Raw genomic sequence first — 18389 nt, 5'->3', positions numbered from 1 at the left:
GTTCCAGAAGTTGATTGCAAGGGGTTGAGTTCTTGAAATCTTCCTTGGGATGAGGCATCATCGTCTGTCGCTAAAGGTTCTGGTGATCGCTGATCTTGACCATTCACTTCATGGACAATTCCAGGAATAAATGCGTGCTCAGGCAGGCTTTGTTAAATTATTGTAAAAGATGTTAACACTTGCCTTAGATAATCCTTTAGCGCGAGCATATGACAGAGCCTCTGCAACACGCAAGCTGAGTTACTTGTGACAAGCTAAAAATCCTTGTATCCAGTCCTTCCCTGCCATTTGTAGATCATTAAAGGAATGTGGCACACCATTTGTAAATGCATACCGATATACCAAACTGCGGAGTTCCTTATAGGTCAGACCATATCCTATAGAATCAAGTTTCAGAAGGTGCTCCACCAGTTGTACCTCCACTGCATTTGAAAGCGTAGTGTGCTGGCCAAATTTCGGAATTTGCACGTTGCTACTCACCCGTCTCTGTAAAGTGATTCGCGGAACAGACAATGTTTTTACGGCTGTAGCTAGAGGCATGCCATCTTGTACTGCATTAACAGCCCTCTGCATATTGTCATCTGTCCAGGAACAGCGGTCTGTGGATCGTTCACGATGTCGCACTATCCTGTAACAAGGACACATTATTTTAGAAAGGCATACATCTGAAGGGTAAAACCTGCATTACATACAATTCACACATGCCCTTTCGACTTTGAGTCAAATTTAGATTAGTTGCTGAATTAAAGGCACGTCCAGAAAGTAAGTTCCGTTTGGTAATAAAATTAAATTGTGTACAGATACAGAAAAGTTATTTATTGCACAAAATTCTACAACTCTTAAACTACTTTTCCACATAACTGCCGAAATTTTGCAGGCATTTGTCATAGCGTGGCACAAGTTTTTGTATACCTTCTTCATAGAAATTTGCCGCCTGTGTCTTCAACCAGTTGGAAACAGTTTCTTTCAGCTCGTCGTCATTGTTGAAGTGTTGACCGCCAAGGAAAGACTTGAGATGTAAGAACAGATGAAAGTCGCAAGGGTTGTTGTCAAAAGGTGTTGTTTTCCTTGGCGGTCAACACTTCAACAATGACGACGAGCTGACAGAAACTGTTTCCAACTGGTTGAAGACACAGGCGGCAAATTTCTATGAAGAAGGTATACAAAAACTTGTGCCACGCTATGACAAATGCCTGCAAAATTTCGGCAGTTATGTGGAAAAGTAGTTTAAGAGTTGTAGAATTTTGTGCAATAAATAACTTTTCTGTATCTGTACACAATTTAATTTTATTACCAAACGGAACTTACTTTCTGGACGTGCCTTACATAATACCTTATAGTATTTAAATGATATGCACTTTATGCATGTCCGTTTGCCCCAACACAAGCCTGTCCGTTCGCCCCGCCTGAAGCCTTGGGCTTTACATTTTCGAAAAAGCCCACCAGATGGCAGCAGCATGTTGACACAGGCTGTGTATGTCGAGGAGGCAATGACATATCGACACTACAAAGCGCAACTTTGGCGGGACCATCATAATCCAAGCAATCCTTATGTTCCGCACACAGAATTTTACTGTTTAGGTTTTTGCTATAGTGTAACCACAAGCAAAAAAACCTGCGCAGAAGCACATCGCGCCGGCGGGTGCGGGAAAGGGCAGGGGGGAAGGAACATTCAGCCGGTTCACGTCAGCGTTGCCAGGCCTATTGATTTCTCGGGAGAATTCCTTAATAAGCTATTGCTATGGAACCTCCAACGGCCAGCTCAAAAACATGTTTCCTGCTCATCTTTACTTGAACATGGAGGGGAGATGTGGAGTGGAACTCCACTCAGCCGTGAAAAGTGCTGTTTGAACTGTGAAATTATGTCAAACGCTACTCAATTGTGCTAGGAAATTATTTTATTACTTTTACTACATTACTATTTTTAGATGGCTGTATTTTATCCCACCCCAAAACTCTATTTCTATTTTAGTTATTTTACGTCGCTTTTGTGCCTCTACGGGTAAGTACGACAATATGGATGAATGAAAAACTGATTAAATGGATGATGTGACACAAACACAGTGAAACGTCCTTGCCTTACGAGGTAGAAACATTGACTTCGTAGCGTGAGCAAATTATGTTATACATGTATGTGTTTGTGTGTGTGTTTTTCTAGCAGATGGGGAGGATGGGTGGCACCCTAGCATAAGCGTTGCTATCTTGAATTATTGAGGAAGACATGTTGTCTAATTCACCAAATATATTTCACATACGTAATGCATTTTTTCATTATGGTGCAGGACGCATGCCCACCCATATCGATAGCTGTACACCAGCAGAAGGCAAATTGATTTGTTATTGTTAGCATTCGACTTGAAACATTGTGGAAAATCGCCGACAACGAAAAGCGGCACGTTAGCTTCATCTGTGAACACAACTTTCTACCATTTCCTGTCATAAAAATTTCTCGCGATAATAGAGGCATCGCAAACCCCTTGTGTCGGTGCTGAGAAAGGGCAAATTTGAGGGTGTTTTCCACGCACCCTCTAACCGGAAAATGCGGAAGAGATGAAAGATGTTGGTCTGTTCCCTCGGGCGGTTTACTTTCTTTTGTTTGAAACATGTCCACTCCTGAAATGGAGATCTTCGGTATATTTTCGCCAAACACAGGGTGCTGGGTTTAGCACCATTGGTACAAAAGTATCTGTGACGTTTACCCCATAAACAATGCGCGCCACTCCCCTTGCCCCCCCCCCAGTGCGCACAACTATGCCGCCCCTCCCCCCCCCCCAAGAACGTCGTTCATCCGCTACTATTAGATCATCTGATTTTGTAGCAGAACTTCTGGTTTCCAAGGAACAATCTCCCGAATTTTTCAAATCTGACCTGGCAACACTGCCCAGAACACCGATAACGGCAGGGAAGTTGCGCGAACGCTTTGGACGGAAGGTTTTTTTCCTTGTGGTCGATCTACTGCTGGATTAGCGTTCTTCTTCAAGATTTCAACCGATGTTCAACACACCTTCTCGCCAACGTTCTGCTTCAAGTCACAACGCCAACCGATGCACTGTTGCAAACTTCAAAGCCAAATTATTCGTATTTTCCTTAGGGACTGTCCGTTTGCCCCGGTGTCCGTTTGCCCCGTCCTTACCCTATCATCATTCATCCGTGGGCCTCCGCAGGATTTCATCCTGGGGGACAAACAAGGTACATTTTCCCACATAATAGTATTGTCCCCCTGAAAAAAACATTGCTTCAGTTTGAAGATATGTTCCTGCAACCCCCTTGCAATAATCAACATACATTAATGAAATTATATGTGTGACATATGTACTTTTTGCTTGATTTCATTTTCCAGGGGGAACGTGGCCCCCTTGCCCCCTCCCCCTTCCGGACGTCCATGCATTCATCCTCACCGTCGCGATTAGCCGAAGTGGTAGAAACGCGACATAAAATAACGGTAATTCAATCAGTTACTTTCTACAGTTCATCATCATCGTCGCGATCAGACAAAAGTACGAGTAGAAACGTGACGAAAACTAACCTAATTCAATCAATCAATTACTTTCAGCAGTCCATCATTCATCCTCATCGTCGCGATTAACCAAATATGTTCAAATGCGGCGTAATATGACCGAGATAGAAAAAGAAAAGCTATTCATTGCGATATGCCACAGCACAAGCACTACAGCTTAAATACGATGAGAAAACCGCGGCAAACTCGCAAACTAAAGTGGACAGTCATTTGTTTCTTCCCTCGCTTCTCCTTGACCCGTGCCCCACTAGTAGTCCTCCGTGATTCCATGTGTTTAACTTCTCTCTTCGCTTCGTTGTCAAGAACTTCACCAATGTTAAATAGCACCTACTGAATAAAGAAAATGTGGTACGCCTAATATATTGGCAACGCAGGGATGGGGTCACATGGCAAACAGCTGATTGTATCGCCGACTTACAGTTAATTCGACCACAGCGCCAGTGTGTTGTCCCTGGGTCTCCTTTATCGCACAACACGCTACCAACTTCGTGTTCTGACGTCAGACGCCGGAATGCCTATGTTGTTAGATTAGGTCTTTTTTTAGATTTGGTTCTCTTAGCATAAATACAATGAACTGAGAGAACTAAACCTAGCAAGCCTAACCTAACAACTTAGGCTTTTGGAACTAACAATGAAAGCATTCAGTCAGAACGCAAGGTTGTTAGCGCGTTGTGCGATAAGGGATACCAGTGTTACTCTTCTTCAAACGTCAAGCTTTACACAATATTTTCCATTGAATTCAAATTTGAAGGGCTCGCGTGTAAAACATGGTGACATTTTGTTGATTTTTGAGTTACAAAGTAAAATGTGGCATCATTCAATTTTCGAGTGAAATTGCCATGTCGTACAATTTGCATTGGACTCGTGAAGCCTTCTGAAATTGGTAAAGGGCCTCCCCGATGGCGCAGTGCGTAGCGTCTTCGCCTTGTAACCAAGGGGTCCCGGGTTCGACTCCCGGTGGAGGCACGTAGTGGTTCGGATCCCACTTTAAACTGTAGGTACAGTCCCGATTAGCCTTACTGTGCATAAAGTGGACTTAAACACCAAATCAATCAATAAGAAATTGGTAAACACAACACGAAAACAATTTATCTACAGTATAGCTTCTAATAACCTTTTTTCTTAATGAACTCAGAAATGACCAAAGTGTCATTTACCATATTTTACACCCTTCATTTATTTTATTTTCAAAATTATAAATACTGTTGAGACGAGGCGTTAAGGCCGAATCAGGAAACATTATGTAAATGTTGAATTTATTTTGCATTTCCGATAACTATTTCTCTCGTTGACTGTGGTACCCTAAGTCGCTTTATCGTAAAACGCATAGCCCTGCATAATCTCAGATTTCATGCACCGTGACGAGACAAATAACGCTGCTACACAGAATCAGATGTTACTTGGCTCGTAGCAAGCTGTGGTTGCTAGGAAAACTTTGTAAACAACTCGCAAGATAACATTATCAGTTCACACATCTTTGCCTTCTGGAACGAACAATGATTGTTCTGTTATTAAAGTAAACATGATACCGTCCGTTATAAAATGTTCGGCTTTCATATTTAATTGCACTCTTTGGTTGGATTTGCAAAGAACGACGTTGCTTATCTTTTTTGATGGATCGTATTCTTCGTATCTCAAACTGATCCGTGGATGTTCTTGTCGGCATTATTGACTTAAGCTTAGCGTACTTGACCATTGATGAACACGTCCTGTTTCCTTTTTGCATAAATGGTTGATACAAGCAATGAACATTCGTAGAATGCTGGTTCATTGCTTCCTAATCTTCATGCCATTTATCTTCTTCTTTCCTTAACCTCCCCTCTCCACTTCGCCTATCTGTAGATTCCGCTGTTCAAACCTCCACACCTTCATTTCTAATCATTCTGTACCAAATATAAAGATCCTCTGTAAAAGCTCACTAACTCGAACTTGAGGGGGAAAAGAAAAAATCGAGGTATCAAGGATCTCGACTTACCAAGGTTCGAGTTATTGAGGGCCAAAATCGCAGACTTCTTGTTATAGAGGTCTAAAGTTTAGTGACCCTTCTGAACGTCCGTACTACGTATGCCTTTAACGTATGTAGCATCATTTTAAGTGCGACTAAAACTTCGAGTTATAGAGGTGATTAGAATTTAACTTCGACTCATAGAGGTTTTCACACTCTACCTTCGAGTTATTTAGTTCAAACGGCATCACATAAACTGTACAAAAATTCGTCTTTTCAAGGTTTTATTCGAGTTGTTGAGGTAAAATTAGTATTGAGTGTTAAGGAGAATTCAAGGGGATTACAAAAAAATCGACTTATCAAGGAATTCGAGATGTTGAGGTTCGAGTTACCAAGGTTCCACTGTACTATTTGAAAGCGAAGAATGACAGTTTCGAACCAGGTATGCATTTATTTCAGTATTGTCGGGATGGGAACTGCTACTGAAAAAGAAAAACACAGCACAAGAGAGTTTGGATTTCTCCCCATGTTGCTAGTGGGATCGGTTTTAAGTTCATTATTAAGCTAGATACGATCTGTAAAAATGCGATAGACTCCCATGTATTCCTTATGAACAAGTTCAATTACAAGTTACGGCTAATCAAATTGGAATTTCGATTTTTCCAATGACAACTGAATTCTTCGACCTGTCCTGTTCCAGTTCATGTCTTTTTCTACGCCATCGGAAGTTTGATATCCCCAAGAGAACAAGTAAAATAATCCTCCCATAAACGTAATGCTAAGTTTCCTCCACCTCGTACAGCCATGCAGCGCACAGGCCTCTCTTAGCCCCAGGTCGCCGCGGAGAAAGATTGGTGGGGGAGGAGCAGTTTAGGGTCCTCGCGTCTGGCTGGACATGGAAACTGTTCCTCGTGCCCTTCTTTTTAAACAGTATTGATGCAAATAATGGCTTGATTAATCTATATAGTGATAATTTTAAAAAAAGAAAAAGTATTTCGAAGGAAAATGAGATCAATTGCAATAAAGTACTAGCAAGATATAATGAAAAAATGGGGCGTGGTAAAAGTTTTGTTTGAAAAGATTTGATTTGTTTTTGGTTATTTAGCGTCGCTTTTCTGTCACTAAGGACAATCACATACGTGGACAGGGCACAACACAAGCCCCGTGGACGATTATATAACTGTGAGTACAGACGCCGGAGCCTCGTTAGGCTGCATAATGAAATGCAAGGTGTATTACGTGGAAAGCAAGAGCGGGTTATACAAGTTACGGTACATTTTACCTAGAATAAAGTAACTAACTGGGTTGCTGTCTGTATTGGATAACTGCAATTGAGTTACTTTGGAGAAGTAACTATTACTCGGTTACTTTTTAAAATTAACTCTCTAATCGCCGGTAGTCAAACTCGGGAACGTCGGGTCTCCCTTATCGTACACCGTATTGATCACTGATGTCACGACAAAAGTCTCGTTGATAGGTTAGGCATGTTCGGTATAGGTAGATAATACCATTTTGGTCAACCCGCGCTGACGTCAGTAGACAAATATTAGGTGATCAATACGGTGTGCGATAAGCGAGCCCCCTAGGACATCCTGCGGGGTATGCATTTCCTTTAATCTACACATTTTGTTACTATGGTAGTGATACACTTATAAACTGGTCATTGAAATTTTCCTCTTCTCCTGTAAAAGATTTACTGTGGTAAGTTACAGTACAGGCGCCTGAAAATGGCAGGTGTGGATGTTTAATATATCATCCTTGGCCTCTGAATGTTTCATCATGACACGAGAATCACAGAGGCTGCGGAAATGGTAATTTTCCCGAGCTTTGTGGCATTAATTGTCACGTGATTTAATGTTACGTAACAGAGCTGCGTTGCACTTTGCAATGGTGTGTTCGGTTGCTCTCGGTGCGTGCCATCCCAGGACCCTTGATCTGTGTTGGATCCTATTCCACCAGGTATTCATATCTTATATACTTTTAAGAGCCTTTTTTTTGGGGGGGGGGGTCGCTTATCGCTTCGGTGTGAAATCTCCCTTAATGGACGGTGAAAATAGTTCAAAGTGGTCAGTTTTTTTCATGTACATTTTTTATTGTAATTTTTCGAAGATTTTCTACCAGGCTCTAAAATCTATCAATTCAAAATAGTAGTAGCTTGATGTTTTACTAACATAAAGCTACTTATCTTTATTATTGTGCCAAGGCTGGTGATATATCTGAACAGAAATTTTGCAGAAGAAATCCTAGACTAGAAAATCAAAAAAGATCTCTTCTACAGACTTCCCACACAATATAATGACCTCCCGTCAAGTATCGATATATTTTCCTCGGAATATGCCTTTCGGTCTTGTAAATAATAGCTATCAAATAGTGTCATATTGTACTTATTTTTTGTTAATTTGTTAATTGATTTCTGTTATTTTTTTCTTTTTTTTATTGTTGACAATTTCAGTATAAAATGGCGTTCTGTGCTGTACATGGAATTTTCTCAATATATAATAAATAATATAAAATATCCTAATAAGATGGAGTTTTTTAATGATGAATGTGAAAATTGAGTCTTTTTTTGTAAAGTAATTTCCTGGAAACTGTAAATTACAACTTTAGGATTGTGAAATACAACGTCAACTTTCAAGGACGAATTTTTCCACGTATAATTTGTTTCCCTTAGTTAACGCTCAAAGTAATTTCCCTAATTATAAAACCACCGGACATTAATTAAATAAGTCGTTCTTTCAATTTTGGCGATCAGTAAGTAATTAATTAGGTTTGAATCAAAAAGCTCTTTAAAAATCAGGAAGCGAGCAGTTCGCGCTAGTTGTACGAAACGGTGCTGCACAATTTATATACTTAAATGTTATAATTACTTGTCGTATACTCTCTCTTTCAAAAGACCTTGTTAGTTCCGTCAAAGTTATTTTTATACATGATGAGCTTCAGCCTTGAGTACGAATTGGTCATCTTCGCTTTTAAGCAGTGGTTCTCAACTAGGGATAGACGATTTTGCAAATTTGATATCGCGATATATCGTCACGGACGATACGATATTTTTTCCGCATCGTGAATCGGCGATATTTCGTCTCCATTATATATATCGGCTAATATCGTGACGTATCTGTGACACAATATACAGGGTGTCCACAAATTATCTTTACAACTTCAAATCTAAATAACTAAATAATGGAACGAGGTATCTCAGTTCTGTTGCCTTCATGTAGAAGAGAAACTCTCAAAGTTTTGTTTACTGTTTTTTCAGGTACATTGAGTAAGTGGGGAAGATGTGTGGTCACATTTCCACAAAGTTACTACTCCACAGGAGAACGCACAGTGCGTTTCCTTTTCTCATAAATTATTGAATAGGCATAACTGTCGAATTTGGGGGTCTGAAAAGCCTCACGAGGTTCGAGAAATCGACAGCCATAGTCCAAAGGTTAATGTGTGGTGTGGTCTTGTGCACAATCAAATCATTGGCCCCTCGACATAACCCCTTTGGATTTCTTTTTATGGGGTTATGTTAAGGATATTGTGTACCGAAAGCCAGTTCCCAATATTTAAGTCTTACGACAAAGGACTACTGCAGCCATCGCAACACTTACTGAGGAGGTACTAGAGCGGAAATGGCAGGAAATCGGGTATCGCCTTGATATCCTACGGGCAACAAAGGGACACACATAGAGATGCATTGAGGTGGTAAAAAAAAACTTTGAGAATTTCTCTTTTAAATGAAGGAAATGGAACTGAGATACCTCGTTCCATTATTTAGTTATTTAGATTTGAAGCTGTGTAAAAATAATTTGTTGACACCCTGTATATCGCTAAAATATCGTGGCGGAAATGATAATTGGGCATAATTTTAAAGGTGTTTGCATTTACACCTTTCTTCTTTTTCCGAGTTCTTTGGTGCTTTCATTTTAAAAGTTTTAATTTTCTCAATTTCGGGATGAGTTTTTTTTAGCCATATCAGCTCTCCATCTGAGTACGCCTGTGCGTATAGCAAAATAATAACAATAACAATAAAACCAGTATTTTTTAACTTTCCAGCTGCTTGATACATGGAAGTTTGTTTTGAAAGTTCGAAAATGTTAAAGCCTAGAGAATCATTTATTGAGCAGAGGGTTTGTAGTCTACAAAGAAGTGATTTTTTTTTCTTCCTAAGGATAGCTAGCCTTGGAGCTTTTGTGTAAAAGAAGTTGTTGGATTTGCTGTTAGTGGCAAGTCTTCACTAGCGATTCTGAAAAGAAATATCAAATCTGAAACTAAACGGCAAGGAGAAACATTGTGTATTTAAAGATTGGACAGAATTTCATGTTTGGAAAGATTTGCAAGTGCAGTCCGCCTTGGTTTAGCTATTCTGATGAAGAAATTGACTACTGCAGTATGCCTGTTACCTTTATATTGCAATACAATACGCATGCTCAAGAATTGGTAAACACACGTTGTAAAGTAGGTTTTGAGGGCAGAAACATGTCGATTAATGCAAGATTTTTCATGGCTTTGGAAGTGATGCAATCTGGTAGCTGAAGTTCTCATGTCGAAAATGACTCCACGATCTTTGTGTTGTTACACGAACGTACTATCTGGTTACACAGTTTACAGGATGGTGCTGTAAAATTTGATTTACTCGTTGCTGCATACTTTTCTATAAATATCGCAGAGTGGAAAAAACAACAACTATAATTTCACATAATATTGGTAGAAAATCGATGCATTTTCTGCCTTCCTTCCAGCCCTGTCCGCCCAACTTTTGATAGTTCCCACCCATGTTTCTTTCATACTAATAGTTATTGGGAATCTATATAGGAGTATGGGAATCGCTTCAGTCCTATCAGTGTCGTATTCTCGGTAAACCAACATTTATCTATAATATATGGAAAATCGCTCAATATCAAGGTGTCTCAGTCAAGAAAGGTAAAGAGAAAGTAAATATATCAACATATAGGTCAGTAAGTCAATAACTTGTACTTGTGGTCAAGAATTTTTGCTATCCCAATAACTGATTGATTGATTTAGTGTATTGTACTTCACTTTTCTGCCGGTGAAGGCGGCCGGAACGTGGAACTGATCGCATCACCTCCAAAATGGCTGAGATCGAGAATGTGTAGGGCCCTACCTCCCACATCCCGTACATATGCTTTCATACCACGGTGCTATATGCACGGGAAACTTGAAAATAAAATACTGAATACCTACTTTTCTCAGCCTGTATATTAGCGAACAGAGTGCGCATTGCGCCGAAATAAGCTGAACAGAATTCTGATTGGCCTTGCCAAGGATGCACCGCTGCGAATGCTCTTTTTTCGAGGCACTCAGCAATTCTAAATTTATCATCAGCATTGTGTGTAAACAGAACGCCCGGCCGCTATATTTGTTCTCGACTTTTCCAAGTCCGGCAAGGACAAACATTTGCGAGCAGGAAGGGAACGAGTGAAGATGCTGGATCACGTCAACCTCTGTGACAACCAATTTCTGGCGTCCTCGCCTCCGACTTTGGAGCAGCTGGACCCGGACAATGTCGAGAATGTTCCCGTCTGGATTCGGGAGAGCACGGAAAGCATAACGTAAGCCAAAAAGAATTTTCTGTGTTTTAGGAGAAAAGAAGCTACGTTGGAATTAGTGTTTTCTTGGAGTGACTGTTGTGATGAAAGCATTTTTATCATCACCGTTATCATGCTTCCTCTTCCTCTTTTGCCTTATAACGTCGCGGTTGCCCACCGTTCCATGACTTCCGTTCCTTTGCCATTCTCTTCATTTCTCTTATCCCTTTCCTTTCATTTGTCCTATTTCTTCTATTCCTTTTTCGAATGTCTTCTCTTGTTCTCCTTCCCTCTGTTCTAACTTCCATTAATTGTCTTGCTTTTCTGTCTTCGTCCATTCTTACCACATGCCATTTTAATTGTCTTCGTGTCAATTTCTTTTTCTATTGACTTCTGATTTAACTTTTCTCTGATTCTTCATTGCGTACTCTATCTCTTCTAGTTTTCCAACAGAAAACTAAATGCATCATACCGACTGATGCACCAAAACGCGTCAATTGATGCACTAAAGTGTGTTTTATGCCATCTGCGAAGATTCAGATTCACATTTAATGCATTTTAGTGCATTTTGTATGCCGTAAAATAAACACCAAAGTGCATCATGTGATGCAAGTGAGGATTTCTTTCAGTCGAGATTCGATATAATGGATCATTTGATGCATTTTGATGCACCTTCATGCATTTTGTTGCACCTTCCAGCATCTTTCTCGATCCTCCACTTAGACGTTTCATCTGAGCTAAATAAAATCTGTAGCTCGGACGAAATGTTTAAGTGCATCATTGAAAAAGATGCAGGAAGGTGCATCAAAACTCATCAAATGATACATTATTATAATGCATCTCGACTGAAACAAAGCCTCGCTTGCATCACGTGATGCACTTTGGTGTTTCTTTTACGACATTAAAAAATGCATCAAATGTGAATCTGATTTTTCCCAGATGCCATAGAACACACTAGTGCATCAATCGACGCGTTCTGGAGCATCAATTGGTATGATGCATTTAGTTCTCTGTGTGTACGGAAGCATGCCATCTCATTATAATGCTAATTTTAATAATAATCAGGGGTAGAAAAACTAAAAATAATTCAAGCGCCAGCCCTTTCTCCTCAGCAACCAGCATTTTAAAATTTATTATTATTATTTTGCAAATACAGTCTAAACTTGGGCCTCAACATGGGCCCTTTGTAATCACTAGTGAACTAAAAATATTGTTATTTTAACTAAGAAAAGTATGAGCCACAATAACATATCAAACAAAGTTATTAATATTAATATTTATACGCTAATTTATTGTTTAAGAAAAATATATCAATTAAAGGAATCCAACTAAGATAAAGCCACTTAAACATCTAACTTATTAATTAATACAAGATTGGATTAAAAGTAATTAATTCTTGCACGGGAGTGGCCTTCATAAAGAACTCTTTATGTATGGTTCTACTGGTATAACAGCGTGAATGACTGTGTAATACATTTTAATATATTGCCGACTCTGCCATATTGCTGCAGGTTTTAAAATTCGGCTTGCAACAGTGCAAATAAATTATAATGGAATGTTAATGTTCTGATTTAATAAATCACGTGATAGAGACAACACACAAACATTAAAAAGTACATGTTCTGTTCTCATTTTTTTAGTAAGTTTTATTCAGGTTTAATCTTCTTTAACAGTGTTTAGTGGGACTTTTACCAAGAGGATAAATCTTATTTTGGTTAATCTCACATTTCTGCAATTATGGCAATACTTTAATGCAACTTGAACGGGGTCCGAAATCATAAGAGCATAATGGTGCAATATGTATGCATAATGATAATCTGAAAACATTCACGTGATGTTTCCGAGTGACTCCTTCATGGAACCCTTGAACTTGAAAGTACCGATAGTGTTCGACGTCACGTGTAGGAGACATGCGGCTCGCACGGTCCCGCGTATGTGGAGATTTCCGTACGTCTGTCCTTCGCCAATTCACCCCATCTCTCCACGTCAGTTGTGTAACTCGTTCCCGACGACTGCCTGCCCTGCGAACGTATATATGTTTGCTTTCGGAATTGAGTAGTTATTGTAAAACCTCCAAATGAAGGTTGAGCATTCGGACCGGACCTCTTTCCTGTGCACGTAAGTGAGAGGAAAACTTTCTTGTTGTGTGTTTTTTTTTTCTAAAGAATTAAGTTCTTGATAGTGTGGGTCGCACGTTCGTTCAAGTGAAGAAAGGTGTCTCACGAGAAGCCGTCGCTTTGTTTTCACTTACAAGGAGAGGGCACGGCTTGGGAAACTGATTTTGGCACGTGCCTTCGTGTAGTGGTAGGTACCCCACAGGTATTTAGAATGCAAAGGTTCTAGCGCCCACTAGCCAGCCATTTTCTACAAAATGCGTAATAAGTTTCACACACCGAAGGCTCTGGGATCGATTCCCTTTCGACCCAATTTTTTCTATTATCTCGAGCGACTAGAAAATTCGTCCTTTATTTTCTTTGTAAGTGCCGAAAAGTTTTGTTTTCCATGCTTTTACGCACTCTGAAATCGTGTACTAAATAAAAATGTAAATAAAAGCATTGATTTTGAATAGAATTCTTGAAATAGTTTCTCAAGATAATAGAAAAAAGTAGGGTCAATCGAACTGGAATCGAACCCAGAACCTTGTGACGCGTGAAACCTAATACGCTATCAAGGAGCCACCTGGATACTTGGAATTCCGACAATATCGTACTCTATGATTTTGCAAGTTTAGCAGTTATTTAGCAAAATGGCCGTAGATGCTATTTTTATGAAATAGAAAACAAAGGCTCCAAGTGACGCCCATGGTATGGCATGGTATGCATACTGCACATAGTAGTATAAGTGGAGCAAAAATAGATACAGAATTCTGCGGGTCGCCCTGGAGTAGTTGGTTACCGCACCGGATTTGTAGTAATATCTAGGTCTGTCGTAAAGAAAAGAAATGTGTTCATCTAGAGACGCTCTCTCGAAACAGAGCGTTAGCATAAGTATAGCTTAAAGCACTAGACAATGGATAATGTCAATTTAACATTGACACTATTTAATGTACGTTCTCTCTGGTTTCCTTCACTCCATCTTTCTCGTATCTTCCTTCATGTTTTCTTTACTCGTTTCCTCCCTGTTTTGCTGTGTGTGTACCTTTCTTCTCATCACTGATTCCTGTTACGATGCGTAATATGTCGGGAATTAAATATCGACGAGGATGAGAAAAGAAAAGATGAATAGAAACGCTCTTTTTCTTTGCATCCAATTCTGTGAATGGGAGAGAGGGTTGTCATGGTAACATTTGCTAAGGGAAATGGGTTTGAACTTAGATTGAATTTTCGTGGTAATAGCAGCTGAGATATAAAGTAATTTCGCACACACGGCTTTTTACATGAAACGACCATGCGAACAAAAAGGACAATGAAGATTATTGCATGAAGAAATTTTGTATGGTAGGTAAACTGTGATTACATCCAGTGGCGCCAACTTATATGGGCCTGTGGGGCTCGAGACTACCCAATAATTGGCCAGTTATATATATATATATATATATATATATATATATATTAGAAATAATGTCCCATCATTTTTTACCTAAATAATTCTCACAACTCAATTTTCAAAATATTTAAAAGTAAAATTGTTACAGCTCCAATTATACTTTTTAGTGTTCTATATTATTTACACTATCTGTGATCACATCGTTATTAAGAAAGTAAGAGAGGATAATGGCTTAACCAGGATGAGGACCGATAGGACTAAATACTTTGAAAGCAGGCACAAAGGACACCGATAAATACAAAATAGGCACCAACATTTATAGACAGGGTGAAGAGTTTACCCGGATTAGCTATTTAAAATGCAGTTACTTGAGAAATAGGCATTTTTGACTAAAATTCACGTATTCCGTTCAGAAATCGCCTGGAACTGTGCATTTTTGGCAAATCCTCAGCCTACTTTTGGCATATCTAGGGTGTTGGAGAAAAAGCACTTAACGTCAAGAATGAAATTTTACAGCAGTCAGTTACGTTAATTCTTTCAACAGGAAATATTACAGGCATTATATACATGTTGAATCATGCCCAATAGAAATTTCACTTATATTTTCTTGAATTGATTCAGTGTGACTTATATTAAAGCAATGGAAAATCGCAGTTTGAAACTTAAGTGCTTTTTCCCGAACACACTTTTTTTTAGTATTATGGCATAAATTTATGAAACAAATCTTCGATTTCAGTTCGCCCAGTGTTTTTCAAAAGTTTTGCACCACTGATTACTAGGGAAAGGATTTTAAGGTGCAAAATAATGGTCGCGAAAGGGGAAAAATAAGGGTTCTGGAAATGTTTTCAAGAAGGTGCTGATAAAATGCCTTTATTCAATGCTCTTTCCTTCTGCGCCTTCTGTATATAATGCGCGCGGACCGCAGAGAGAACGGTGGTTCTGCCGAATAGGTTTTGTCGAGGTTTGTGTTTTCTCTCGCGGGTTTTGCTACAATATCTTGGGAACTATTTGGGCTGCAATGATTATATTGTACCAGTCTATAACCTCTAGTTCTGCTCTACACAATGAGACTATAGGATTTTATGTAGCTGCTCAAGAAGAGTGAAAATCATTTATGTTTATGTCCATTTTTATTAACAAAACATGAAAGAAAAGGAAGGAAGAAGGTGCTGAAGCATCAAAGAGGCAGTAAAAAGAGGATAAATGTGCTAACGTTACGAAAAGGTGCAACAGTGTGTGTTCATTTTACTTGTTTTTATGTCCTAAAATACACAAATGATCGGTGTGAAAAAAGCTAAAGTTTTGGAGAGGTGCTGCACCTTAAAATCCCTTCCCTACTGATTCCATCCATTGTCTAATGGAGGATGCTACCTGAAGGAAAAGCTTCTGCAGACAAGTGCTCTCCTTTGGCTGTGTGACGCAAGGAGAAATGGCTGATTGTTGATGTAATGATGGAAATATTGTTCGCTTGAAATTTATGATGTTGAAACTTAAAGTAGGATATGAGAAAGAAGCTCCTTTCCCAAACTCGTTGCGTAACTGATTTTATCAACGGTTGGAATATTTTTCTCTTTTCAAGTTCGTTCTCAAGGTCTAGCCATGTCGGGGAAGGCCGAGAATTATTTCACGAAATAACCGACTGGTGGGGAATTCATATGTGAGAGTGGGCCAATTCCAATAGATGTGTGTGTTTATATATAGTTTCGGTATAGTATGTAACTTGTGGCTTACATTAATAATATTCATTACATAATATAAATCACCTCCTCCCTGAAGGAGTCCCGGGTTCGATACCCCGTGGAGTCACACAGTGTTTCGGATCCCACTTTGAACTGTAGGTCCAGTCTCGATTAGCCTTACTGTGCATAAAGTGGACTTAAAACAACAACTTAACGAACCCCGTACGGAAACTGTAGGGGGAAAACACAGCCAAGGTTGCGGGATGTGTTACGAAAGACTTTACAGTATCGCAACATAATAAATACTGTAGTTTCAGCAAGAGACGTTGTTGATAAGCGCGAGAATCTTCTCATGACAGTATTCCCAATGCACTGCAGTAAATAGTTGACATGTTATGTCTATGTTATGACATGTTAATTCCTCAGACGTATCAGATAGTACAGGGTGTCTCACTCGCTCTCGCCCCCTGATTTCCTCTTATAAAAATCAAACTATTGGTCATAATGTAATGAAATTTGATGCGGACATCCCTTGGTGTATGAGAAGCATGGTGACGTCACAGCGATTGTTAGAGGTGGTCTCCGTTAGCATGGCACGATCTTCAAAAGAGGACACAATTTCTTGCATGCTGGCGTTGGAAGTGTGGTAAGTGGCGCCATCCTTCTGAAAATAGCCATTACTTAGTTCCTCGTCATCCAGGTGATTTACAAACGCCTGGAATATTTCCACAGACTTCTGTGTCCACTGTTGTGTCAAAAAAGATGGGGCCAATAATGCGGCGCCTTGATATAGCGCACAGCACTTCACAATTTTTTGATCATAAGTAGGTGTTTCGTGCACAGTGTAAGGATTCTCAGTAGCCCAAAGCCGGGTGCGTCGCAACAGCAGGACCAAGAACTCAGACTGAAAGCACACGCCCGTACGATTGGCATCTAACTGCAGAATCGTCCAGACGCACACGGAAGGACTAGAGAGAGAATGGCGCCATCTCCATGCGTCCGTAGCAAATTTCTTAAATTATGACCAATAGTTTGTTTTTTATGAGCGAAAATCAGGGGGCCGAGAGCGAGTGAAACCCCCTGCACAATAACGTACCATTGGGCAAATGTGTCACAGCTTCAGGTAAGGGAGATATCACATTTGTCGCGTGTCACTTGAGGGCCGGCCAATCTAATGTAGGTTTGTGCAGCGTGTATTGAGATTGTTTTGTCGCGTACGGCATGTGCAGTCTTCCTAACAAAGCCACCAAATAGATGTCATTGTACAGGATATCCCAAGGACCTGTGTGGCTTTCAACTTGAAGTGTTCAAATGTTGATTTTGCATTTGCATTTGAAATTCTTAAGCTGTTTTTTTTTTGTTTTCTTGTTTGTTTATTTCAAGAACTTGAAGATTTTATTTCTCTAACTGGGTTGATTGATTTGGTATATTTTACTTCGCTTTTCATCCACTTTTGCCTAATGGCGAAGATGAGAGTGATGGTATGATGGACACTCACATGGAACACCCACGCCCAGGTTGGGATTCGAACCCGGAATGCCTGGCGTCGTATGACGCTGTGTTAAACCTCTCCACCACGGAGATCATGCATTCAAACTGGTTGTACAGTCACCGGCAATAAAAGTGGGGCACCTAGGCCCTAAAATATATATTTCCCTGCATGTTGCCTAACTCTAAGGCGATGAGGAAACTTCAGTTGAAATTTTACGAAGGCAAGTTCTGATATCGCCTTACAGTTAGGACTGCAGAGGTTCATTCTCCTGTTGGACTAGCGAGTGTTTTATTTGCAGTCCACTATTCAAAAGCGTGTGTGCAGTGAATTTTATTCAGATTCAGCTATATTTCCCTTGGAGTAAATGTGAGTTACATTTCCGCATCAGACGTATGACATGTATAGTATTACCCTAAATGTATGGGTATTGTCCGGATGGGGTGGGGGCAGACTCACTCTCGATACGCCTCTGCTTTGTGCGCATCAGGACCGAGTTTGTAAACAGTGAGTGAACTTTCACGAAGGCTCTTGTACGGCCCCCGTGGCGGAGTGGTTAGAACATCGGTCTACGACGCCAGGGTTCGAATCCCGGCCTGGGCATGGATGTTTGCGAGTGTCCATTCATCAATTTCATCACGTCATCACTCATCCCCATCTTCGCAAATTAGCCAAAAGTGGCAAAAAAAAACAGAAGCAAAAAAAGCCAATCAATCATCAAGGCTTTCGCCCCCTCCCC

General features: G+C 39.9%; 1 protein-coding gene across 9 annotated transcripts in view; it reads left to right on the top strand.

The window, feature by feature from the left end:
- The window catches only part of LOC145996192 (NAD kinase-like), a 208082-nt gene that overhangs the window by 127456 nt on the left and 62237 nt on the right, over positions 1-18389 (top strand). The window contains exon 1 of one of the 9 annotated variants that reach the window (XM_083132577.1): positions 10879-11020. The exons of 7 other annotated variants lie outside the window; for them this stretch is intronic. In XM_083132577.1, the coding sequence (XP_082988703.1) occupies positions 10893-11020 (128 nt within the window). In that variant the 5' untranslated portion in view covers positions 10879-10892. Of the gene's footprint in view, positions 1-10878; positions 11021-12970; positions 13115-18389 lie in introns of those variants that run through there. One more of the 9 variants, XM_083132582.1, reaches the window with a different exon arrangement.

This window comes from Lepisma saccharinum, chromosome 12, assembly GCF_977018435.1.
Source record: "Lepisma saccharinum chromosome 12, izLepSacc3.1, whole genome shotgun sequence".
Lineage (NCBI taxonomy): Eukaryota > Metazoa > Arthropoda > Insecta > Zygentoma > Lepismatidae > Lepisma > Lepisma saccharinum.
The sequence above is the reverse complement of the archived record's forward strand: the minus strand, read 5'-3'. Positions and strand labels throughout refer to the sequence as shown.